Source organism: Oryctolagus cuniculus, chromosome 3 (assembly GCF_964237555.1).
Source record: "Oryctolagus cuniculus chromosome 3, mOryCun1.1, whole genome shotgun sequence".
NCBI classification, from domain to species: Eukaryota; Metazoa; Chordata; class Mammalia; order Lagomorpha; family Leporidae; genus Oryctolagus; species Oryctolagus cuniculus.
The window spans coordinates 64,885,849-64,912,661 of record NC_091434.1 but is presented as its reverse complement, the minus strand read 5'-3'; the positions used below and the strand labels follow the sequence as shown (position 1 = coordinate 64,912,661).

The following is a 26,813-nucleotide window of genomic DNA, read 5'->3' as shown; positions in this document are numbered from 1 at the left end:
AGTGGGTGGAAGATCTTTCTCCCTTTTTCCTTTTCTCCCTGTCACTCTGCCTTTTAAATACATAAATAAATAAACCTTTAAAAGTTATTTAAGCTGCCAGCACTGTGGCACAGTGGATTGATCCTCCACTTGCTGTGCTGGCATCCCACATGGGCACCAGTTCTAGTTCCAGCTACTCCTCTTCCAATCCAGCTCTCCGCTGTGGCCTGGGAAGGCAGTGGAAGATGGCCCAGGTGCTTGGGCCCCTGTACCCGCATGGGAGACCTGGAAGAAGCTCCTGGCTCCTGGCTCCTGGCTTTGGCCCTGCTCTGGCCATTGCGACCACTTGTGGAGTGAACCACTGGATGGAACACCTTTCTTTTCTTCCTCTCACTGTCTGTAACTCTTACTTCTCAAATAAATAAATAAAATCTCTATAAAAAAAAGTTCATGATACATTTCTAACAATAGTGTCTAGGATATATCAAAAAAATTTTTTTTAAAAAACACATAGCCAGAATCTGAGTTCCTGCCACCTCCATCACTAATTCTCCCCTCCAACCACATTCAGGCAACCATTATTTCTTGCCTAGGTCACTACAAAATGCTTCTAACTAGTTTTCCTGTTTTCATGGTCCTACCCTCTTGAATTTAATTTGTGTATAGCTGTTTATATTTCTTTAATGTGTCAGTCAGATTCCAGCAATCCTTAGCTCAGTACCTTCTGAGGATTCCTTATCTCACTCAAAGTAAAAAACAATGACCTACAAAGTTGGTTGCCTATCTGATCTCCTGTTTCACTACTCATTTCCTAACTCCTGCATAATCACACTGACTGTTCTTGACACAGACCAGCTGATGCATAAGCCTGCTTCATAACTTTGAGCTTGGACTACTCTTCGCGTAGGTACCTACATGGCTTGCTTCCAAACTTCCTCAGGTTTATGCTCACAAGTTGCCTTGTTGAGCCTTTATCTAAGCTGTCCGTATTTGGTAGCCATACCTTTATACTGCTTTCTTTATATTTGTAAGTAGCAGGAATTACCATGCTTATCTTTTGGCTTATTTGCTTGCTCACTGTTTCCATTAGCATGCAGACTCCTTGGGGGCTCAGACTTTATGTTCACTGCACTATATTCTTTTTTTTAGAACACTTTATTTAAATTTCGAAAGTACAACTTTTGGATTATAGTGGTTTTTCCCCCAATAACCACTCTCCCACCCACAAACCATCCCATCTCCTACTCCCTCTCCCATCCCATTCTTCATTAAGATTCATTTTTAATTATCTTTATGTACAGAAGATCAACTTAGTATATATAAGTAAAGATTTCAACAGTTTGCACCCACACAGACACACAAAGTGTAAAGTACTGTTTGAGTAGTAGTTATACTGTTAATTCACATAGTACAACACATTAAGGACAGAGATCCTACATGGGGAGTAAGTGCACAGTGACTCCTGTTGTTGATTTAATAATTGACACTCTTATGATGTCAGTGATCACCCAAGGCTCTTGTCATGAGCTGCCAAGGCTATGGAAGCCTCTTGAGTTCACAAACTCTGACCTTATTTAGACAAGGCCATAATCAAAGTGGAAGTTCTCTCCTCCCTTCAGAGAAAGGTACCTCCTTCTTTGATGGCCCGTTCTTTCTGCTGGGATCTCACTCACAGAGATCTTTCATTTACACTGCACTATATTCAGTGACTAGATAGTCCCTGATAAATAGTAGGTGCTCAATAAGTATGTGTTGATTTATTTTCCTAGCTATTCAAAGTTGTATCCTTCTGTCAAGTTAACCCACCATGAAGCTACACAGTGGAATAAATTAGCCTTGTGCAGGCCTTATTGAGCTAGGCTTTAATGTTTTGCCATAAGCCTTTAGAGGAAACAACACAAAAGGCAATTCTGCATTTATTATATGTTATTTTATTGTCATTCAGTAGCCCTTATAGAGGATTCTAGATGAGAAATGGGAAATGTCTTTTGGAATTTAGTATGAAGAGTCCAGGTGAAGATTTTTTTAAGAGTTACAGCGAGAAAAGGAGAGGCACAGAGAGAGGGAGAGAGAATTTCAGTCTGTAACCAACAGTCACTCCCCAAATGACTGCAATCGCCAGGGTGGGGCAGGCCAAAGCCAGGAGCCAGGAACTTCTTCCAGGTCTCCCACGTGGGTGCAGGTGCCCAAGAACTTGAGCCATCTTCCACTGTTTTCCCAGGCATTTTTTTTTTTTTTTTTTTTTTTGACAGGCAGAGTGGACAGTGAGAGAGAGAGACAAAGGTCTTCCTTTGCCGTTCAACCTCCAATGGCCGCTGCGGCTGGTGTGCTGCGGCCGGCGCACCACGCTGATCCGATGGCAGGAGCCAGGTACTTATCCTGGTCTCCCATGGGGTGCAGGGCCCAAGCGCTTGGGCCATCCTCCACTGCACTCCCGGGCCACAGCAGAGAGCTGGCCTGAAAGAGGGGCAACCGGGACAGAATCCGGCACCCCGACCAGGACTAGAACCCGGTGTGCCGGCACCGCAAGACGGAGGATTAGCCTAGTGAGCCGCGGCGCCGGCTCTCCCAGGCATGTTAACAGGGAGCTGAATCGGAAGTGGAGCAGCAGAGACTCGAACTTATGTCCATATAGGAAGCCGGTGTTGCAGGCAGTGGCTTCCTTGTTGTGCTGCAGTGACACTTCTGACTTCATTTGCTTTTGAAGGCTGCAAACATTACATTAATGGATTCACTGCAACTCATTTAACCTACTTCTTATTGATGGTGATTAAACTATATTGTTTTAATTGCTGCTATATATAGGGCTTAGATGTGAATATCCTTATATATATTTTGTATGATTTTATATAAATAGTTGCTATATTTATATAATAAAATTACTAGATGAAAATATGTGGACATTTAGGATTTTGGTAGACCTTACCAAAGTCTTAAAACATCATAATGATTCCAACTAATGGTGAGATATCTTGTATTTTGGATTTTGACTAAGCAGCCTTTTAAAAAAAATTTCTCATATTATTTTAGCAACAGAGAAAGCCAGAGCAGTATCCCCTATCTACCAGTTCATTCCCCAAATGCCTACAATAACCAGGCTGGAGCTTGGATCTGGTATTTCAATCCAGGTTTCCCTTTTGGGAGACAGGAATCCAATTGAGCCATTGCAGCTGTCCAGGTTAGCAGGAAGCTGGAGTCAGAAGCCAGAGCCAGGAATTGAACCAAGGGACTTTGTGAAATGCAGACGAACTTAACTGCGAGGCTAAATTTAGCCTGTTCCGTAGCAGCCTGTTTTTGTTCAACATTTTAATTATCAGAAGTTCTAGTTGATTCACTTAAAAAACTTTGTGTATGATGAACTAGTAAATTTGTTCACATTTTCAGGTGTTTGTTCTTCATTGAGCTAACAGTTATCATGTGCTAGAAATATACCAGGCCTTTTTTTTCCCCCTTCTTTCATCCTTCCTCCCCTCCTTTTCTTCCTAACTTAATCATCTCCACCTCTGTTTTCTCATCTTAAATTAGAGATACTTGTTATACCTACCTCATAGGGCAAACTTATGTAAGTACTTAGCGTATAGTAAGTACCCAATAAACATTAGCTATTGTTAAATTTTCATTGAAGCTGTTTCCTGCTTTCTGCATTTTCTGTTTCTTCTAATTCTTATGGTTTGCTTGTATATTTTATATTTGAGGCTTTCCTCAACTCTTGATCTCCACTAGCAATCTGTATTTAAAAATGAGGTACCAAAAAGTTGATGGGGAGATGCAGAGCTTTTTGCCATGTGGGTATCACAGTAGACTACTTACACATTGTGCTGACATTTTTGTTGACCACTGTTCCCAGTCCAACCCCTGCCAACTAAAACCAACCGAATTTGTATGCTTGTTTTCTTCAGAGAGAGATCTTGTGTTTGGAAGCTAATAGGGAGAGAGGTGCTGCGGATCTCTCCGGTGAATGTGTGCGCTTACCTCTCGCCTTCCACTTTCAGTGTGGTGCTTCACCCGGTGCCTTCTCCTGTGCTCAGGTGCCTAATTCGGAGCCTCTCTGGTTGGCTTTCTTCAAAGAATAAACCTCTGTCTCCTGCCAAATAGAGGGAGGGCTGGTTGTCTAGGGTTTGTAGAGGTTTTCGTCTAACCTTTCTCTCTGCAGTCCCATACCTCACCTCTGCCCTCTGTGCTACTTGGTGCTTCCAATTTTGGAATCTCCCTTGTTGCTGTGATGCAAATATATTGATTTTCTTTTCTGCAGCTCTTGGCTTTCAGTTTCCTCTGCTCTGCTAAATCTGCTTTCCGTCTTATATAAATCTCTGGTTGACATCCCTGGTCTGCTTTTGCCACCTCTTCCATTCTTTGTGTCTTTCTGCATTTATACCTTTCTTGTTTTTCCACTGTTATTTTAATAAATATTTTGAAACCTTGGAGAGAGAAAATGTTTTTAAGTTCAGTACTTAAAAACTAGTTATTAGCCAGTTATTGGTGATCTGGTGTTAATTTTTTCTTCCTTTGGATTTTATTTTGAAGTAAAAAATAGCCTGATACCTACCCCCTCAATGAATTTTTTGACATTATGAATTAGTTTATTCAGTATGTTAAAACTACATCAAGCTGTTCAGGCTTCAGGGTTTTGGAAGTCAGGTACTGGCTATAACGTACTGTATGCATGTGCATGTGTGTGTTTTTAAAAAATACCCTACTGTTTCATTTCGTTATTCAATAAATTTATATTCAAAGAATGGATGTATTTCTTGGCTGTAGTTTCAGTTTATTTGTTTACCAGTTCTTAGTTTTCTTGTCTTAATAAATATGCTTTATCACTTTAGCAATTGCTCAACAAATGAGTGACTCTGTATTAGTTCTCTCTGAAATTGGAAATACTGTGTTTAATGTGTTGTCATTTTCAAAGGTTGATTGGTTGCTTGTAGGGTGTTTGTACACTGTACTGTTATGCAATTGTTTTTTATAATCCTTAGTACGCAAACTTTCAGATGATGTCAACCTGTCTTGTTAAGATTTCTGTTATGTACCAGTTACCATTGTTGCAGACTCATGCTGTCTAGTAGACGCTGTTATGACACTGTGATGATGAAAATATTTGGTATGGGGCCATCATATAAATACAGAAATAGCCGGTAGCCATAGGAACTTATTGAATATGTTGCTTTGTCTTTCAAACGAATAAATAAAACTTAAAAAAAAAGTTTCTTCCTGTTACAAACACAAGTAATCCAGGTTTGGTAACTGATTATCAAGAACTAGACTCTTGTACTCCTGGTGTGCTGTCTCTGGCACTCAGATGCTTCATGACTGAGTCTGCTGTAGCTATAGTCATCCTTTGCACATGCTATTCAGCAGGGAGGGATTAAAAGGGGGTTCCCGTTTCTTTTAAGGATATTTTCAACAGTTGCCCAAAACTTTTATGTCTCATTGGCCAGAATTTGAATATTGGCTACACTTAGTTATAGGGGAGTCTGGGAAGTAAAAGTTTTATTTTAGGCAGCTGTGTGTGCAGATGTAATTCATAGGTCTAATTCTGGGGAACAGGGAGAGCGTATATGGGTGTCTAACAGTCTCCTTCACAGTCAAATCTTGGGAACTTTGGTTAGTCAAATTAGTAAGCAACATTGAAAGTTTATTACTAGTGCACCATCTTAAGTTAGTTGGGGATAAATGAGGGAGACTGGGAGGGGCATAGAAATAGGGAAACATTAAAACCCATTCCTTGACTTTCTTACAGATTCTTTTCACTTGGGGAGATCAAATAGGTATACTAAAGCTACAAAGTAATGTAGAAATCAGAGGATGTCAAGTTAGAGACTCATGTACATTTTATTTTTAGAGGTGAGCTGTCTTAGAGTACTGGGGTTTTGGGATGACAGGTTTGAAGAAGAAAATTGACATACTTTTGGGTAACTGGAGTTTTTTGTACAAATATTAGTGTTCAATACTCTTACTATTTAATGACAATCTTCTCTGCCAGTCGAGAAATGAGGAAGGAATTATGATAAACAGCTTTGAGAGAAATTTTTACTGGGTAGGAATAAGCTCTTCTAGTCATAATTTTGATATGTAACTCATTGATTGCAACTTATAATTGATTGCTATTTGTAATAGTGTTTCTAATTTCAAAGTAAATCAATTATTTGTTTCCTAATTTGTATGTGGTAACTGGAAGCATTCTCTCTTATAACCTCCCAACTGAAAAATTGAATGATTTCATAGAAAAGATATAGGTAAATTTTGTGAGTGGAGAAAAAGAAGTGAAGAAGTCATAGAAGAGAGAACATAGGGGTAAACTTTGAGTATTGTTATAATAGTGGGCTTGATAACTAGTGTTTAAAAATATTTAGAAATGAATTAGTATAGTATAGTAATACAATCATGTATTTTTTCATATGATATTATAATGTATATTTTTTTCTTCTGAAAAATTCCCCCATAGCATGAGTTTTTAAATTGTATGACATTCTATGATTTGGATTTACTATAATGATTTATCCTTATTAGTAGACATTTAAGTTACTTCATGATATTTTTATTTCTATAAACATAGTGAAAATAAACAATTCAAGTCTTTAAGAAAGTGAATTAGCATAGAAGCTGCACGTTAGAGTATTGAGTATTACTCGAGAGAACTTTCAAGTAGCAGATATAACATATTGCATTTTCCCACAAGATAAGAAAGATGATACTCCTGTCAAGAGTAGTGGAATTAAGCACTCAGTACCTTCTACAATTCGGACTTGTATTTTGTCTTGTATAAACTAATGCAATAAGTGTGAGTAATTTGTTTTTTTCTTAAGTGTATATAAGTGGCTTAATTTCATGTATTTATTGATATCTAAGTTATATTGACTTTTTAAAAAAATTTTTTTGAGAGGCAGAGTGGACAGTGAGAGAGAGAGAGAGAGAGAGAGAGAGAGAAAGGTCTTCCTTTGCCGTTGGTTTACCCTCCAATGGCCGCCGTGGCCTGCACGCTGCGGCCGGTGCACCGCGTTGATCCGAAGGCAGGAGCCAGGTGCTTCTCCTGCTCTCCCATGGGGTGCAGGGCCCAAGCACTTGGGCCATCCTCCACTGCACTCCCTGGCCACAGCAGAGAGCTGGCCTGGAAGAGGGGCAACCGGGACAGAATCCGGCGCCCCGACCGGGACTAGAACCCGGTGTGCCAGCACCGCAAGGCGGAGGATTAGCCTAGTGAGCCGCAGTGCCAGCTATATTGACTTTTTAGTAGTGAAATGACATTCTATTTTTGTTTGGGATAAAAATCTTTCACTTTACATTGGTTCATTTTTTTCCCACAGAGTATATTACTGGATGAACTGTTAAGTTTACAAAAGAGATGAGTAAAAAATTCTGTTCAAATATGTATGTGGTTTCCCCATGCTTACCATACTTTTGTTGATTTACAGGCATTTTTGCAAATGTGTAATCTGCCCATCAAAGTAGTTTGCAGGGCAAATGCAGAATATATGTCTCCATCTGGTAAGTATTTTTTTTTTGTTGTTATTAGGCTTGATTAATAAAGTTATAGTGGTAGTCTATTTATACCTATTAAAAAATGTTTACCTTGGGGCTGGTGCTGTTGCATAGCCCGTAAAGCCGCTGCCTGCGGAGCCAGCATCCTATATGGGTGCCAGTTGGAGTCCTGGCTACTCTTCTTCCAATCCAGCTCTCTGCTATAACCTGGGAAAGTAATAGAAGATGCCCCAAGTCCTTGGGCCCCTGTACCCATGTGGGAGACCTGGAAGAAAGGTCCTGGCTCCTGGCTTTGGATTGGCCCAGTTCTGGCCATTGTGGCCATTTGGGGAGTGAACAAGTAGATGGAATACTTCCTCACTCTCTCTGCCTCTTCCTCTGTAACTCTGCCTTTAAAATCAATAAATAAATCTTAAAAAAAAAATGTTTACCTTTTGAGGATTTCTCCATGGTTTTGTAAAGTATCAGTTGTAAATTTGACACAGGCTTGTGGTTGGTATGTCTGCTTATCTCAAATCTGGTCACAGATGGTTGCTGGTATGTATGGGAATTGTTTTTATATGCTAAATATTAAGGAAGTACATGATCTCAGGTTACCCAGTCTTGGATTGGACTTCCCTTTTCAGAAAACAAATTTTATTATTTATGAATCCATTCATTATTCAAAACACTTCTCTAAATTATATTCTCCTATAATACAGGTAAAAAAAAAGAGTGATTATGGAATAATTGTCATTGCATTTTAGAATCATCAAACAATGTTTTTGATTTCTTATTCTTAAGTTAATTTTGACAAGTTTTAGGATACTTATTAGAATTTCAGCATCTCTGCTCTTTTTTCTAGTTAATATTGTCTTTCTGTATGTTGTATTTTAGTGAAGTATTATCTTAAATATTGGAATAATTTTTAATATTAACAAAGTAGTACCACAAAACTGATAAATAATAAAATCCTGAATATAAATGACATAGATTATTATAGTTATATTTTTGCTTGAGCAATAATAACACATACAATCATTCTTTCATGAATAAATAGTTGAGTGAATTAAATTTATTTTTTTATTTTTTTATTTTTTATTTTTTTTGACAGGCAGAGTGGACAGTAAGAGAGAGACAGAGAGAAAGGTCTTCCTTTGCCTTTGGTTCACCCTCCAGTGGCCAACGCGGCTGGCGCGCTGCAGCTGGCGCACCACGCTGATCTGAAGCCAGGAGCCAGGTACTTCTCCTGGTCTCCCATGCGGGTGCAGGGCCCAAGCACTTGGGCCATCCTCCACTGCACTCCCGGGCCACAGCAGAGAGCTGGCCTGGAAGAGGGGCAACCGGGACAGAATCTGGCGCCCCGACCGGGACTAGAACCCGGTGTGCCGGTGCCGCAAGGCGGAGGATTAGCCTAGTGAGCCGCGGCGCCGGCCAACATTGGTTTTTTAGGATTATATTTTATCTTTTCATTGTGATACAGTGATAACTTAGGAATGACTTGTGTAAAACATTTTTTCACCTTGAATTTTTGGAGGTTAGGTAATAATTGTCAAATGTATGGAGATACCCACCCCATACAGACTGATACATATATTTTATTAGAGTTATGCTTTTATACTTAGAAGACAGTTCCATAAAGGAATTTTTTAAAATTTTGTACTTTTTAAAAAATTTTAACAGATGTATAAAAGAAACATATTTCTGTCTCTCCCCTCTATCATTCTGCCTTTCAAATAAATCAGTACATTTTTTAAGAAGCAGAGAAGGGGCCAGCAGTGTGGTGCAGGTATCTGTACTCTGCTTCCTTTTTTTTTTTTTTTTTTTTTTTGACAGGCAGAGTGGACAGTGAGAGAGGGAGACAGAGAGAAAGGTCTTCCTTTTCCATTGGTTCACCCCCCAATGGCCACTGCAGCTGGCGCGCTGCATCTGGCGCACCGTGCTGATCCGAAGCCAGGAGCCAGGTGCTTCTCCTGCTCTCCCATGCGGGTGCAGGGCCCAAGCACTTGGGCCATCCTCCACTGCCTTCCCTGGCCACAGCAGAGAGCTGGACTGGAAGAGGAGTGACCGGGACAGAAATAGGCGCCCCAACTGGGACTAGAACCCCGGGGTGCCAGCACCGAAGGCGTAGGATTAGCCTATTGAGCCGCTGCGCTCTGCTTCCAATCCAGCTCCCTGCTGAAGTGCCTCTTGAGAAAGTAGTGGAAGATGGCCCAAGCCTTTGGTCCCTGCCACTGACATGGGAGACCAAATGGAGCTCCAGGCTCTTGGCTTTTGCAGCCATATGAAGAGTGAACTGCTGATGGAGGATCAACTGATCAATCTGTGTATCTATCTTTCCCTCTTTATCTGTCACTCTGCTTTTCAAATAAATAAATAAATAACTTACTTTAAAAAAGTTGTACTTGAGACCAGCATTGTGGCACAGGCATCGCATCTCAGAATGCTTTGGAGTGCTGGCTGCACAACATCCCATGCAGAGCCCTGCTAATGTGCCTGGGAAAGCAGAGGAAGATGGCTGAAATCCTTGGGCCTCTACCCACGTGGGAGGCCTGATGGAGTTTTGGGCTCCTGATTTCAGCCTGGCCCAACCTTGGCCATTTCAGCCATTTGGAGAGTGAACCAGCGGATGAAAGATCTCTCTCTCTCTCTCTGTCCCTTTCTCTCTCCATCACTCTGCTGTCTAAATAAATAAATCTTTAAAAAATATTAAAAATATACTTATTTTTGGGGTTATTTGTGATGTTTCAGTACAGGTATATACTGTGTAATATCTAATTAGTGTAAATGTATTTATCTCATCAAATCTTTTAAGATTTTTTTAGTATTGAGAACACCCCAAATCCCATCTTCTAAATTTTTAATAGAAAAATTTATAGTGTATTAACTCTGTTGTGCAACAGAATCCCGGAACTTCTCTTTAGCTATAATCTAGTACCCACAAATCATTTCTCAGTCTCTCCTCTTATAATATCTATACCTATAAACATAAATATATTTTAGTTTCTTGGAGGCCATTCATGACTTATTTATGTTTTGATTTTATACATAGGTTTAAAAATCTTACTGAATTCTGGTGAAATAAATTATATTGTGTTATAACTATCTTTTTCCTTCTATGTATTCAAAAAGATTTTGTATGTATACATACAAAAAGGTTGGTAGTCTAATGCTAACATTAAAATCTTTGGCAAATGAGAAATCATGTAGTTTATCTTCCTGTTTTTTAATTACTAAGTGTCACCTGGTAGATACCTATCTTCTTTTTATAGTATGAAAAATAAACTTAAGTCTTACACACACATAAACAGCATTCATTCAAAGGAGTCTTTGATAGCTATATGAAAATATCTCTTTCTACTAAGATACTTAAATGTCATCATTTTTTGAATTAGTATGCCTTTTATTATTATTTGGGATGATCAGGGACATTTTTAAAATTTTATTTGCTTGTCTTATGTTTTGTGGTAGATTTTTAAAGTAGAAAGCTTGGAACAGTCAGAAGACCACTTGGCTAAGAGATAGAGCTTTAATCCTTCTCTTTGACACATACTATTTCCTTGGTAAATTCTTTTTCTTTTCCCTGCGTCTCAATGACTTCATCTGTTTGTAAATTGACGTTGTTGGATCAGATGACAACTAAGGTTCTTTCCATTTTGAACATTCTCTAAGATACAAACTTACTCTCATTTTCTTTGGAAAGAAAAGTTCTAAATGATAATTTTGACTAAAAGGAAAATACTTGTTTGTTTTTAATGACCTCTGATTGGTGCCAGAGAATAACTGCCTCTGCTTTGGCCTGATACCTGCAGTATTAAGGCCGTGATATTGGCTCCATTTTGAATCAGGCTAGTGACAGAAACCATTATTCACTTCTAATTTATAGCCTTGATTTTTTATATATCTCTTTATATATGAGTACTTAGTTGGTTACTTATAGTGCTTCTGTGCTTCAAAATCTTTTTAAAAATAATTGAATATTTTTCACAAGAACCTGAAACTGGTTACAGAAAAGGAGAAATACACTGTGTTCAAACATTGTCATACGTCCTAATACCCTTGAATTGCAGGCACTCATTTTTTTTAACTTCATGGGACCTGTACTAACTCTAGTAGTATAGTAGTTACAAAGACTTTAAATCAAACGGAAAACAATATGGCCCACTGCTTACTCAGTTAAATTATTTTCTTTCTTCTAAGATCTATAAAGCAGTAGTAGGAAGGAATGCAGAATTGCTAACAAGGAAAAGTCTTCTAAATACATCTGTTGAGTTGTTGTGTTCCAAAAGGGTGGTCTTTCCTGTGTAATGCATGTTATCCTATGGTTGCAGATGAAGCTTTTGTTGGTGCTGTGCACCTCATCCATTACCCGGAGGCTGACTGTGCCAGAGAGGAGAGAATCTATTGAAATGGAGCAGGAAGAAGCCTGCTGATAGTGTGAACTCTATTTGAACTAGGACTGACAGGAAGTTTTAACCTTTAGCATTTGGAGTAGACCTTGTGTTTTGGAGATTGTTTTTGTTTTCTTCTTCTCTGATAATTGCATCAAGCACTCGTATTTATTAAAATGAAATATTCCTTTTTAGTGTGGCATTACTTAAAGAAGCCAGTTTTTATAATCATACTGCTTGTTCCTTTTTCCCTCATGTATTGGAAGCGTACTTTGTGTTATAACTTATAACCTAGTATACCACCAAAGATTGTTAATTTTTTTATTCTTAATATTTTGAGTCAAGAGCATTTGTTTTGAAGCATTCTGTGCTTAAAATGTTGAGCTCAGGGACATCAGAGATAGAAAATTAGAAAATGTAGAAAGAAGGTTTCTTGGATACAATTTACAATATAGATGGATCCATTGTACTGTACTCTGATGAGAAAGACCAGTTAAATTTCTTTCAAACTTATCAATGATCATAAACCAGTGTCCTAGCTTGGTTCATGTAATTTGGATAATCTGTGTTTATTGCTATGACTTCTTAGTGTTAGCTCTGAAAAGGGAATTATTATATATTCTTGAATTCTATAAATGAATCGACTGTTCTTTTTTCTTTTGTTTTAAAATTAGTTAGTTATCAGTTTTTTAAATTTAGATTTTAACACACATCTGTCTCTAATTTCTAAAGGTTATAGTTTTATGAAATCTTTCTATTAATAAACATTTCTGAGTTTTGTGTTAGTTTCTTAACACAAACTTCAATTTATTGAAAATATTTTTGTACATTTTTTTCCCTTAACAGGTAAAGTACCTTTTATTCATGTGGGAAATCAAGTAGTGTCAGAACTTGGTCCAATAGTCCAGTTCGTTAAAGCCAAGGTAATAAAGATATTAAATGTGTTTGATCACATTTACTCTTGAATAAGTCATCCATCATTCTTTAGTATGTCTTAACATTTACATTGATTTTTAACATAGTTATATAAAATGCCAATACAAAACAGTGGAAAATATAAGTTGGTGTTTTTTCATAATGTAGGTCAATGGCAAAAAAGGTAGTTTGGTCTTTACAAAATGGTAGCTTTCTAACTTACGCTTATGAAAATTCTGGTCATAAATGAAACTGTTTAGATTGTTAAATTATCTGGTTGATCTTTGAGAAGGGAGATATAACATAGGTTTAGAAGTTGAATTTATTAATTTATTCATTTGATGATTCCATCATTAATTTACTTTATAGTTATGAAGGAGTATTAACATTTACATTAACATTTTGAGGAATAACCTTCTAGACTTTTTTTTCACATTCAGAAAAACATCATAATATTGTGTTATTTTGTAACCTGCCTTTTAAAATTGCTGATATGTTTAGAAATTCTTTCATGTTAATGGCTATTAATATATAGGAATATATCATCTTTTTGAATTGTGTAGTATTCTGTTGTGTTTGAAGCATTGTTATTTTATTTGTTGTAAGTTTTTACTGCTAGGTGTTTAGATTGTGGCCAATTTTTTTTGCTATAATAGCATGCTAAGATAAATTTCCTTGTGTATATATACCTTTGTACACTTGTCCATCTCCTTAGGATAACTTCCTAAAAGTGATCTTGGATGTCATGGCGTGTGCATTTTAACAATCTTACAAACAAATTGCCAGCTTCAACTAAAACTTTTACCATTTCATGTATCTACTTATTACTAAAGTGTATTAGAATTTTGAAATTAATAGCTATTTTCTTCTCTTTTACTAACATTTTTTCATCTTTGACCACTTTATAAGCAGCACATGTCAATCTTCCAACATTCTTTTTATTACTAAGATTAATCTCTTTAAAAAAAAAATCACAGTTTTACTGACCATTCTGTTTTCTTTTGTGAAATAGTTGATGTGATTTTGTTTGTTGGAAGATACATTGTACAAAGACAAATAAAAACTACTCACTAATATTTGATAGTGATAGAATATTAGGCCTACCTTTATATAAATTAATTTTCTTTTATGTGGCATTTTGGAAATTAACCCATTGGATATGTTCATGTTATGTTACTTGTTAGTAAGGTGACTGAAAGTTTTTGTATCTTTAATATAATATTCTCTTACATTTTTAAAAAATTCCCTTTAGGGTCATTCTCTTAGTGATGGGCTGGATGAAGTCCAAAAAGCAGAAATGAAAGCTTACATGGAATTAGTCAACAATATGCTGTTGACTGCAGAGGTACAATACATGATATAGAGGTTGAAAGAATCTATAACCTTTTATAATCTATACTATCTCATAAAATACAGTTTTTCTCATGGGTTATTTTAAAAGTTATAGAGAAATGGAAAACAATTAAATGGTTCTAGGACTGAGGTGGTTATCCAGATTATTTGATCATTATCTTTGAATATGTTATCTCATATATTTAGTTATAGTTTTTCTGTTTGAAAGAAAAGTGGTGATTTTTACCAACTTATTATTTTACTTTGGCCTTATGACATTTACCTGAATATTGTCTATAAAATACTTTAATGATATGTAGAGATGGATTGTGTGAATAAGAAATATTTTTATATAGTACCATCATTAAATTTAATAACTCTACAGAATATTAACTAAGGAAAAAACTTCTTTACTATGTGACTTACAAAGTTGACTTATAAAAATTTAGTGGGGTAAGAAATAACTTTATTTATTCTTGTTCTTTTTGGTATTCTAAAGTTTTAGTGACTGTTCTTTTGTTCCTAGTTGTATCTTCAGTGGTGTGATGAAGCTACAGTAGGGGAGGTGAGTGGTTCTGTAGCATTTATCTTAATTAAAATTTAATGAGAAAACACTTTTGCTCAGAATTGCAAGTCCCTGCTCATAAATGAAACATTGTGGTTTATACCATTAGTGATATAGTTTTTCACTTACCTTAATTTTGCTTGCACATACATTTTAAGGAAGCTATGTGTCATTGTTTGATATAACTGGTTGCAAAGTACATAAAAGTTTATATATTTTTAAAGGGAATGGTTTAAATTTTAATTGTTTGGGTTGTAAACTACATTTTTTTTGAGAGCACTCTGTTTTCTGAAAATGTTTATTTTAGAATTCAGTTTGTAAAAACTGCATTATTATTAGGAAGGATCATGTTATTAACAAAATCTTTTTGCTTTAGATCACCCATGCTAGGTATGGATCTCCTTACCCTTGGCCTCTGAATCATATCTTGGCCTATCAGAAACAGTGGGAAATCAAACGCAAGATGAAAGCTATTGGATGGGGTAACAAGACTCTGGACCAGGTCAGTTTAGGTTGAGTTAACAAACCCCTCAAGTTTTCTGCATTAAAATTTCCTGCTTTTTGTTGATACAGCTTTACAAAATCTTAACATAATATAAAATTGGTAAAAATATAATTTTCTCTTACTTGAAGTAGTTTTGTTTTATAAAAATTACATGTGCTTATTGTAAAACAAGTCATATAATGTAGAAAACTATAGAAAAAGAAATAAAGATTGAAATTCCACCGCCCAGAAATTGCTGCTCTTAAATTCTTTGGTGAATAGTCATCTCAGTGTCCCTGTAGAACATTTTCTTAAATGGACCATATTAGTTCTGCTGAGGTAACCTGGATTTTTTTCCATTGAATGATACGTTGTGATCTTTTATGTCAATAAATATAGATCTGTAGCATCAGGGTTTTAAAAGAAAACTATATTAAATACAATATAGTACTTAATATATCTATTTTTCTTTGGTGTTAAGTTTACTAAAGTAGTATATTTTTAAAATATACATCATGTCCAGATCATGAGTTTGAGCATCATTAAGCTAAATAAATGTTTCCTTTTCAAGGCTATCCCTAATCCTATCCAACCATTCCATTGATGTGTGCCATTGACCACAAGGGGGATTCAGGAAATGAATAGAGATGAAGTAAATAAAGTTCATGTCCACTAGTAGGAAAACAACTCAAATGGTTTTACTTGTGGTGGGTCAACAGTGTCATCTTCATGAAGCAGATTTTTTTTATATATGCAATGTCATTTGAATAAATGGATTCAGGAAAATGTTATTTTAGGGAGTAGAATTTTGAGAGAAAGACTTTCTGGACAGTAATCCTTGTAAGTAACTCAAATCTACTTGTATGTAGAAGAAATTTGCTCTCAAATTTTTGTCCTTTTTCTTATATATGTATGTCATTTACGTGGTAGTCTGATAAAAATGTAAAAAGTTAACTTAAATTTGCATTTTTGTTGTATACTGTGACATGAATTCAGTTTTATATAGTTTTTATTATTTTGCAACTTTAAGTGTGTTTTTCTTTTGGGTCCATTGCTTTCATCAGGTCTTAGAAGATGTAGACCAGTGCTGTCAAGCTCTTTCTCAAAGACTGGGAACACAACCGTATTTCTTCAATAAGCAGTAAGAAGGCTTATTTACTTATTTATTTTTTATTTTCATTTATTTATTAGGTTTCAAATTTCTCTTATCCTAAAGAAATTGCTTTTCTAAGAAATTTTTATGGAAAGATTTAGTTATTTTTAAATTCATTTTTGTACTCAATAGTTATTTAGCACCTCTTGGCTATAAGGCATGTGCTAGACTCCAAGAGACTTAAGATTTTTAAAATGTGGTCCTTGTCATTAAGAATTTCTCCAATTTGCAAGTGTCGTCTTGTAAGCCAGTCAATATGGTATATGATATGATAAAGATTCTAATGAAAGTAGTTCAAGGAACTATGTACGGAATAACAAAACCTTAACAGAATTCTAAACTGCTACTTTGTACAGACATGAAGATGCTGTTAGTGCAGCCACAGTTGTCTATGTTGGATGAGACCATGGGTGCTAGAAAAGTCAATAAAACTAAACAATAAGAAGATACTGTTGAATAGACAAGCACTGTTATGAACTTCTGTTTTAAAAGTCAATTTAAATATTTACAAAGCATTGAGTATAAAAGATATAGATTTAAATATATGTGTGTATGTAAATTGAGTAATTCATGTTTATTGACAGATTTATTTGCATTTTTAAGAAGAATCTCTAAAATAGACTCACAATGAATTTTCTTTTATTAAAAAAATTCTGGGCCGGCGCCGCGGCTCACTAGGCTAATCCTCCGCCTAGCGGCGCCGGCACACCGGGTTCTAGTCCCGGTCGGGGCGCCGGATTCTGTCCCGGTTGCCCCTCTTCCAGGCCAGCCCTCTGCTGTGGCCAGGGAGTGCAGTGGAGGATGGCCCAGGTGCTTGGGCCCTGCACCCCATGGGAGACCAGGAAAAGCACCTGGCTCCTGGCTCCTGCCATCGGATCAGCGCGGTGCGCTGGCCGCAGCGCGCCGGCCGCGGCGGCCATTGGAGGGTGAACCAACGGCAAAAGGAAGACCTTTCTCTCTGTCTCTCTCTCTCACTGTCCACTCTGCCTGTCAAAAAAATAAATAAATAAAAATAAAAAAAAAGAAAAAAAAATTCTTACATGTTAGAATTAGCTATCTATTCTGATTCTGTATAAGATGAGCTTAATCAAGCTACTTTAATATCTGTGGTTTACTTAGTAAGGCATGCTTTTTCTTGGCTTTTTAATGAAACTTACTTGGTTTTTAAATTGATAATTTTTGAAAGGCTTTATTTGCTATTATTTATTATCTTTATAGTCATTTATTTTCTATAGCCATATCTAACTTTTTTTGTTAAAGATATTAATATTTATAAGTAAAAATGTTTATTATGATAGCTTGAAAATATTTACATTACTCTGTTACAAATAATGTATATTATATATAACTTATTAAAATGAAATTTGAGATCTGTTGATCTCTGAAGCAGAAAGGTCACAGAGTTCGAACCCTAAAATCCTGGTAGGTAAAGATTCTACAACTACTTTCCTGTTTCCGTGAGGTTTGCAATGCAGATTCTGTTTGTTTAGTCCCTAACACAAAAGAAACTTACCCAAATGTTAGTATTCTGTAGTTCCTTTTCTCTTGGATATAGGGATTCTTCAGAGTTGAAAAGCTCAGAAGGGGTGTGTTTGTTGTTTGAAGTGCGTTATTCTGTCTTAGGAGTTAGTTTTGTTATGTATGTGTCTTTCTTTAGGAGAGGCTACTTAATTTTCTTCCCAGTTAAACTCATTGTCAGTGTGTTAGTAACCAGAGATCATTTGGCATGTGATTCAGAGAAAGTATCAAGATACAATTTTTTTGTTCATAAGAGTACAATTATATTTAAACTTGTAATTAAAAAATCAGATTTAGAGCAATGATGAAACAAGGCTTAGTTTTGAGGCGCTGTTTAATTGGTAATAAGATGTAGATTTTAAAGATAATTTTATCTTACATCTTCTTAAATGAACACATTTTGCTAACAAATAATTAAAATTGAGGATTGGTAAAGAGTTAAATTTTAATTTTACCCAGTCATTTAATTGATATTAAAACGCAAATAAACTACATTTAGGAAAGAGTAACTTGTATTCACTTTCTTATGGCAAAATTTTTTCCTTTTCTTTATCTGTAGCAGCTGTGATTACCTTAGCTGAAAGTGCTGTGTGAAGACAAACTTTATAGTATTAGACTCCAAGTTAGAACCTTGCATTCTATTCTTCTTCTTTTTTTTTTTTTTTTTTTTTTTTTTAAGATTTATTTATTTATTTGAAAGGCAGAGTTACAGAGCAGCAGAGGCAGAGAAAGAGAGGTCTTCCATCCACTGGTTCACTCCCCAAATGGCCACGACTGGAGCTGGCCTGATCCAAAGCCAGAAGCCAGGAGCTTCTTCTGGGTCTTCCATGCGAGTACAGGGGCCCAAACACTTAGGCTATCTTCTACTGCTTTTCAAAGACATAGCAGAGAGCTGTATCAGAAATGGAGCAGCTGGGCCTCAAACTGGCGCCCATATGGGATGCTGGCACTGCAGGTGGCAGCTTTACCCGCTAAACCATAGCACTGGCGCCCTGAAATCTTTTCTTGATTCTAACATATACCGAGCTCACCCAGTTACTGTAATTTCCCCATGTATGCTCCTTTTACCCTCTAAAATTAGAGCCAACTTTCCTATTAGCTTACCTGCTAGGAATGCTGAGGATTCATGAAACAAACCAAATGACTTCCTTCCCTTGATGAGAGAGAGTAATGGCTAGTTAAGGGAGGTTTTGCAGCAAAAATAGTAATTGAAAAAATTGTCATTGGGTGACAATCCTAAAGATCCGTGATGAGCATATAAAGAAAGAATATGTAGATTATTTCTAGTAGTGTAAAGAAATGACAGTAATGTATTGGGAAAGAAAAATTAGAAAACACCCAGACAATATTAATGTTTTTGAAACTAGATAATATTTTGAAAGGTGTCATAAAGAAGGAAAGAAATATGAAATAATAATAAGTAAAGAAAACAAAAAACATGAGTGCCATAAAAATTTTAAATGCAAAAGTTTAGGAAAATATTCACGTTTTACAGTACTGCCTTTGCTATTCAAGTAAGAGAATAGTAGATAACCAAGAGAAATGTGGAAAGAATAATAATGCAAGATAAGAAGGCAACAAATTTCTTAAAGCTTCGAGAATATATTTATCACTCTGGATTATTTTTCTAATAAAAAGTCTATAAAGATAAATGCAACAATATATTTGAAATATCTTAGAACTCTTAGGAGAATTGCTACTTATATCCAAATGATAATACACAAACCATTTGGTAAACAGGAGAGTAGAAAGTTGTGTTTTTTCTCCCTGTGGTATGGCAAGGTAATTAAAACTCTGGAGGTACATAAAGGTCTTGGCTTGATTAAACTGTTGCATAGAAATACTGGGTAAAGTGTATTTTTTTGTTGTTCTTATCCTTCAGATGAATTGCAAATATTTTTCTGAATTTGTTGCTTTTTTTCCAAGGCCAGGTTTATGAGGTATAATTTACCTATGGTAAAATTGTGCCCTTTTATCTGTGTAGTTCAGTTTTATCATAGGCATTCAGTTGTGTAACTACCACCACAAGCATACTTTTCTAAACGCAAGAATTCTGAGAATTGATCATTTACAGCAATGTCAATATAAGGAGTTGCTAAAATTTGTAAAAGATTATAAAATATGCTTTAAAAGTTGCATGTATGTGTGCTTTGTTTTAATCTATTGTGTTCTTCCTGATGTTCTAAAGCATCTTGCCACAAAGTTGCTATCTATATGTAACATCAGGTCTTTTTGGGTGCTCATACCCATATATGATTCAGCACCTTTGGCATTACATGGATGTATGTTTGTAGCAAATAACATTTTGGCCTCTTCAGGGGTACTTCGGAACCACTCTAAGTTGAGTATGCATTCATACTTGAACTCGGAACCTTTATTTTTTGATAAAGGATGCCCATCTGCACTACTAAACCTTGCATCGAGGGCATAGTCACCTTTTTCAGGCTCTAGTAGAAGAAGCAAAAGTTAGCTGGATTAGCAAAACTAATGCCATATTGGTGAAATAAAATGCACTTTTTAAGAAATATGTGTCAGGATTGTGTGGAAGTATTGGTGTTTGTGTTACTTATCACAGTGTGCTTCAGCTCTCTATTAATCTGCTCCATATTTTTATGTTTTTTCCAGGAATCCATTTGTTATTGATTCTTCATCTGTAAAGATGCGATTGTGATACTATTGAGACTAAGGACATGTCATTTTTTTTAAATATTTTTATTTCTTTATTTGAGAGGTAGAGTTAGAGAGAGGAAGAGACAGCGAGAAAGGTCTTCATCTGCTGGTTCATTCCCCAAGTGGCTGCAATGGACGGAGTTGGGCCAATCTGAAGCCAGGAGCCAGGACCTTCCTCTGAGTCTCCCATACAGGGGCAGGGGCCCAAACACTTGCGCCATCTACTGCTTTCCCAGGCCATAGCAGAGAGCTAGATGGGAAGAGGAGCAGCGGGGACACTAACTGGTGCCCATATGGGATGCTGGTGCCACTGGTGGAGGCTTATCCTACTGCGTCACAGCGCTGCCCTGACATTTATTTTTTAAAATAGCCCTGTTAGGGCCGGTACTGTGGAATAGCGGGTAAAGCTGCTGCGTGCAGTGCCAACATCCCATATGGGCACCAGTTTGAGTCTTGGCTGCTCCACTTCTGATCCAGCTCTCTGCTGTGGCACGGGAAAGCGGTAGAAGATGGCTCAAGTCCTTGGGCCCCTGCACCCATGTGGGAGACCCAGAAGAAGTTCCAGTTCCAGAATTTGGATCGGCACAGCTCTGGCCTTTATGGCCACCTGAAGAGTGAACCAGCAGATGGAAGACCTCTCTCTCTGCCTCTGCCTCTCTCTAACTCTCTCAAATAAATAAATAAATCTTAAACACACACACAAAAAAATCCTGTTGGCTACCCTCTTAAACAGTGGTAGACTACACTTCTGACTTTGATGACTACTTCATGGATTTGTCAAAAGAGGGAAGGCTTTGAAAGACTGTGCATCAATAGTATACAAATAAAATAGCCCTTAGACCTTAGTCAGGTGCTCTCCTCTCTATTTCATTCATTTATTTGGCGGATGCTGTTTCAGCTCCTTAGATACTGTGCTTTAAGAACTGAGCATATAAAGATACATGTCATGTAGCCTCTAAAGCTTGAGATGTTTCATTTTTCTAGTGATTCACTCAGCACATTGATACTCTACTTTGTGCCAGGCGTTGTTCTAGGTGTTCTAGGGAATATAGCAAGAAAAAAGCAGGTGTGGTTCTTTCTGTCATAAAACGTACATTCTGGTGGAAGAGACACATAGTAAACAGCAATTACAAGGTCTTAAGTGGCACACAGAATTTAAATAGATCACATGATAGTAAGTGACTGTATGTCCACTTTAGTTTACGTGCTTGAGTGGTCATAGGAGGAAAATATGACATTTAAAGCCTTATTCTAAAAAACAAACAAACAAACAAAAAACTAAGAAGGAGCTAACAGTATGAGTCAGGGAGAGAATATTCCAGGAAGCAAGGAGTAGCTGGTATCAAAGCCTCAAGATTGGCCTCCATTTGTCATGTTCAGAGGAAGGAAGCAAGGCCAGTTTTGGTTGTGTGTTGAGAATGATATAAGGAGCTAAAGATGGCCACCAGGTCATCTAGGTTGTGTATACTTAGGGTAAAGAATTTGGCATTTTAGTGTAAGTGGACTGGAAATCCATTGGAATATTTCATGCTTGCTGTTTTAAGATATGATAACATTAACAAAAAAGAGCCATTCTTGTCACGGTGTGCAGAACAAGTAGGAGGAAGCAATTAGGAGATTGTTGCTGTGGTCTAGGTGAGAGATGATGGTAGTTCAGACTAGGAAGTAAAAATGGAGAGACAGGTGGTGGCATTTGGGCATATTTAGAGATGTCTCAGCAGACTTACTAAGAGATATGGGGAGGGTGAGAGAAAAAGAAGACTCAAGGGTTGCCCTGGATTTTTGCCTACAGCAACTGGGTAAATAGTATTGTCTTTTATTTTCAGAAGATGGGGGACATATGGGTTTGAGATGCTTATTGAACATTGAAGTTGAGATGTTTGGAGACATTTTAATGCATGAATCTAGAGTTCAGGGTAGAGACTATGACACATGCACTTTAGAAAATTCCTGGAAAATAGAATCAAAAGTGAAGGTCATTTTGGTGCAAATTTTGAAATCCATGACTAGTTTATTCCTAACATGCATTTTCTACAAACTTTTTGAAGACCCCTCATATTTTGGAGGTAGTGGCATGGAGGTACTATTTAAAGCCACACAACTCTGTGAGCTCATTCATCTGTAGCCATCAAGCCAGCAATAACTAGAACTGGGATTCAAATTTAGATTTGACTGACCCCTCAAATCTACTCTGCCTGTTTCCTCAAAGGCTTTATGATTATGGGACTGGCAGTAATAATTCATAATTACAGTGGTGTTTTCTCCTTTTAGTAATATTATCTTAAAATTAATATAATATAGACTGGTGATACTCTACTTATAGGCCATTGTTGGCAGGATAGATTTCATTTTGTTGTTAGTAATACATAATTGAAAGGAAAAAAGAAAATCTTGAAGATTTTATGTTGAAACCGTCTTTATGATTATGTCTTCTTTGGAAATCTGAATTCCTTTAGAAGTGGTAAAATCAAAGTTCTATCATATTAGTGGTGTGACTGGATGATTGGGTGTCAGTTTTTCTGGACCAGCATCACAGCAGTATCTCCTCCGCTTTGACAGCATTCCGTGTATGCATGCATTAAAATACTTAGTAAATTGTGTTTTGTGTCCATGCCTTAGAGTAGCTTTCTTATTTTTATATATCTAGCATCTGGCACAGTTCTTGTCACACTGGAGACCTGTTGTTTTTATCTAGAGAATAAAGTCATAAAACAAATACAATCTTTTCCATCTATATCCTTTTAACACATTTAAAGAATACTACTACTTCAAAAAGCAAATTACACAACTAGTAAATCATTTTTTTCTATCTTATAACTAAATTAAAACACAAAATCTGTCAAATTATAGTATGATTTATTTCTTGTGTGACATTTGGCTTTTAAATTGATGAATAAAATATTTCTAAAAATAGTGTATTTTCTACCATATTAGTTAAATGACATTCATATTACTCTCGTTTCTGTTTTTTTTAGGCCTACTGAACTTGATGCATTGGTATTTGGCCATCTGTATACCATTCTTACCACACAATTGACCAATGATGAACTTTCTGAGAAGGTGAAAAACTATAGTAACCTCCTTGCTTTCTGCAGAAGAATTGAACAGCACTATTTTGAAGAGCGTGGTAAAGGCAGGTTGTCTTAGAGTTATATGTTTATTTAGTTATTATCAAAAAAATCATAGTTTTGAAATATGTGTTATTTGAATGTTATAATGTATATTGGTATCAGAATTTTAAAACCAAAAACACTGCTTTTCAAAACCTCAAATCAAATTATGTAATGTATCCTAAAAACACACTTTATATTGTATTTGTGTACACATTAAAATAATTCTGAATTGTTTCATTTGATATGTTATACTCTATACCTGGAAATTTTGTTTTCTTGAAATATATGCATATAAAAATAAACTTTAAATAACTATATGGATGTCACATTTACTTTCTTTGATTTTTCTGATAGTTACCTGCAGAGCTTTATAAATGTGAAATAAACATTCTTTTCTAAGGCAAATAATTTGTGTTACATACTCTGAGATGATTTTGCTAGATACATGGTATGCCTGGTGATGGGAAAATGTTCCTAACACATGTGTGCTTACAAATGTGAATAATTGGGGCCAGTGCTGTGTTGTAGTAGGCTCAGCCTCCACATAAGGCGCTGGCATTCCATATGGGCACCGGTTTGTGTCCAACTGCTCCTCTTCTTATCTAGCTTTCTGCTTATGTCCTGGGAAAGCAGTGGAGGATGGCCCAAGTACTTGGGCCTCTGTACCCATGTCAGAAACCTGGAAAAAGCTTCTAACTCCTGGCTTTGGATCAGCCTAGCTCTGGCCAGTTGTGGCCATTTGGGGATGGAAGACCTTTCTCTCTGTCTCTCATCAAGAATTTTTTTTAAAGATTTTTTATTTATTTATTTGAGAGGTAGAGTTACAGAAAGTGAGAGGGAGAGACAGAGAGATAGGTCTTCCATCCTCTGGTTCACTCCCCAAATGGCCACAATGACAAGAGCTGCACCTATCCGAAGCCAGAAGCCAGGATCTTCCTCTGGTCTCCCACGTGGGTGCAGGGGCCCAAGGACTTGGCCCATCTTCTGCTACCTTCCCAAGCCATAGCAGAGAGCTGGGTCGGAAGAGGAACAGCCAGGATATAAACCCGCGCCCTTATAGGATGCAGGCACTGCAGGCGGAGGATTAACCCACTGCGCCACAGCGCTGGCCCCAGGAATTTTTTTTTTTTAAGATTTACTTATTTTTTATTTGACAGGTAAAGTGTCAGACAGAGAGGGATGGAAGGAAAGATATCTTCCATCTGCTGGTTCATTCCCCAAATGGTTGCGATGGGTTAGTGCAGGCCTGGAACTCATCCAGCCACCATGTGGGTGGCAAGGACCCAAGCACTTGGGCCATCTTCTGCTGATTCCCAGGTACATTAGCAGGGAGCTAGATTGGAAATGGAGCAGCTGGGAAATGAACAGGTGCTCCAATAAGGGGTGCCGTGTTGCAAGTGGTGGCTTAACCTTCTGCACCACAATTCCAGTGCCAGACAACAATATCTTAATAATTCTCTTTTATTGCCTTTGTGGGGGAAGGAAGATAGTTTTTTTTAGTATTGACAAGAATTTATATGTAAACACTCAGGATTATATGTTGTCTTCTCAAATTTTCTAATATTTTATGTCTTTTTTTTGAGATTTATTTATTTATTTATTTGAAACTCACAGTTACACACAGAGAGAAGGAGAGGCAGAGAGAGAGAGAGAGAGAGAGAGAGAGAGAAATCTTCCATCCACTGGTTCCCTCCCCCAATTGGCCACAATGGCCTGAACTCTGTCCATTTGAAGCCAGAAGCCAAAAGCTTCTTCCAGGTCTCCCACACAGGTGCTGGGGCCCAAGGACTTGGGGCATCTTCTATTGCTTTCCCAGGCCACAGCAGAGAGCTGGATCGGAAATGGAGCAGCCAGAATTCGAACTGGCACCCATTTGGGATGTTGCCACTATAGGTGGCAGCTTTACCCTTTATGCCACAGTGCTGGCCCCAATATTATATGTCTTACAAAATCATGGATGCTATGGAGTCAGATGTAAATATAATTTCTTAAAAATATCTAGGATAGTAGGACTTTTTGTTTATGTTATGTACCAGGGAATTTTTTTAACATTTATTTTAATTCACTTTCATCTACTTTAGAGGCAGAGAGACAGATATGCACACACACACACACACACACACACAGCCAGATTCATCCCTCAGTGCCTTCAATGGCTACTACTGGGACAGGCTGAAGCCAGGAGCTGGGAAACCCTTCTGGGTCTCTCCCATGAGGGGCAGGTACCCAAACACTTTAGGCCATTATGCACTACCTCCCAGGAGGCAGGAAGCTGGATTGGAAGCAGAGTGCTGAGAGCTGAACCAGCACTCTGGTATGTGATGCATATCCCAGCCATTTAACGCACTTCATCACAGCACCTGTCACTGTACCAGGGATTTTTTAAAACTCGTGTAACTGTTCTAAAAACACTGTGAAAGTTATTATCCTGGATTTACAGACAAGAAATGGAGGCAGAGGAAATACCTTGCCGAAGGTCATAGAGTTAGAGATAGAGCTGAAATTCAAACCCAGGCAGTAGGACATCAGTTTGTGTTTTAATAGATTTATCTCATATAAAAGATCTGTTAGGTTCTCTTTATTATAAATCCAACATAAACTCTGGATAATTTTTAATATGACTGCCCCTTAGTTTTTTTTTTTTATTTTATTTACTTGTTTTTACAACTGGCTGTATTCTTAATATGAGGAACCTAGAAAACATTGGTTCTTTATTCTGATTTGACGTGTTTATTATTTTCTCAGATAAGTGCAAATGGATCAGTCTCAGGGCTTGTGTCTAGTGCTGAGGTGAAGCACCATCGAAACAGAATGCATTAGCAAGTGGACATTCCCTTTTGGTGGCTCAGTTTCCCACTTCAAATTTTGAGTCTATAAAGCCAAGTTATAATAGCTAAAAATTATCACTGAAAAGCCAATTAGCTAACAAGAATTAAATGCTGTTTTGTCACCAAAATAATTATATATACTGTGACAGTAAGTAGCGGGCTCTGTTATGTTTCTTTGTATTTTCCTAAGCACCCTATTTAAATGAGAATTTAAATCATAAGGAGCCGATGATGTGGCATAGCAGGTGAAGCCGCCGCCTGCAGTGCTGGCATCCCATGTGGGCACCAGTTCGAGTCCCAGATGCCCCACTTCCTATCCAGCTCCTTACTGTGGCCTGGGAAAGTAGTGGAGGATGGCTTAAGTCCTTGGGCCCCTGACCCACATGGGAGATCGGAGGAAGCTCCTGACT

General features: G+C 37.1%; 1 protein-coding gene across 2 annotated transcripts in view; it reads left to right on the top strand.

Annotated features, from left to right (window-relative positions):
* MTX2 (metaxin 2) overlaps nucleotides 1-23,890 on the top strand; it is a 78,927-nt gene extending 55,037 nt beyond the window's left edge. For both annotated transcript variants that reach the window (XM_008258782.4, XM_051848469.2), the window contains 7 exons: nucleotides 7,389-7,461; nucleotides 12,672-12,748; nucleotides 13,993-14,085; nucleotides 14,599-14,637; nucleotides 15,014-15,139; nucleotides 16,186-16,262; nucleotides 23,438-23,890. In XM_008258782.4, coding sequence (XP_008257004.1) covers nucleotides 7,389-7,461; nucleotides 12,672-12,748; nucleotides 13,993-14,085; nucleotides 14,599-14,637; nucleotides 15,014-15,139; nucleotides 16,186-16,262; nucleotides 23,438-23,609 — 657 coding nt within the window. In that variant the 3' untranslated portion in view covers nucleotides 23,610-23,890. The remainder of the gene's footprint in view (nucleotides 1-7,388; nucleotides 7,462-12,671; nucleotides 12,749-13,992; nucleotides 14,086-14,598; nucleotides 14,638-15,013; nucleotides 15,140-16,185; nucleotides 16,263-23,437) is intronic.
* Nucleotides 23,891-26,813: the final 2,923 nt, after the last annotated feature.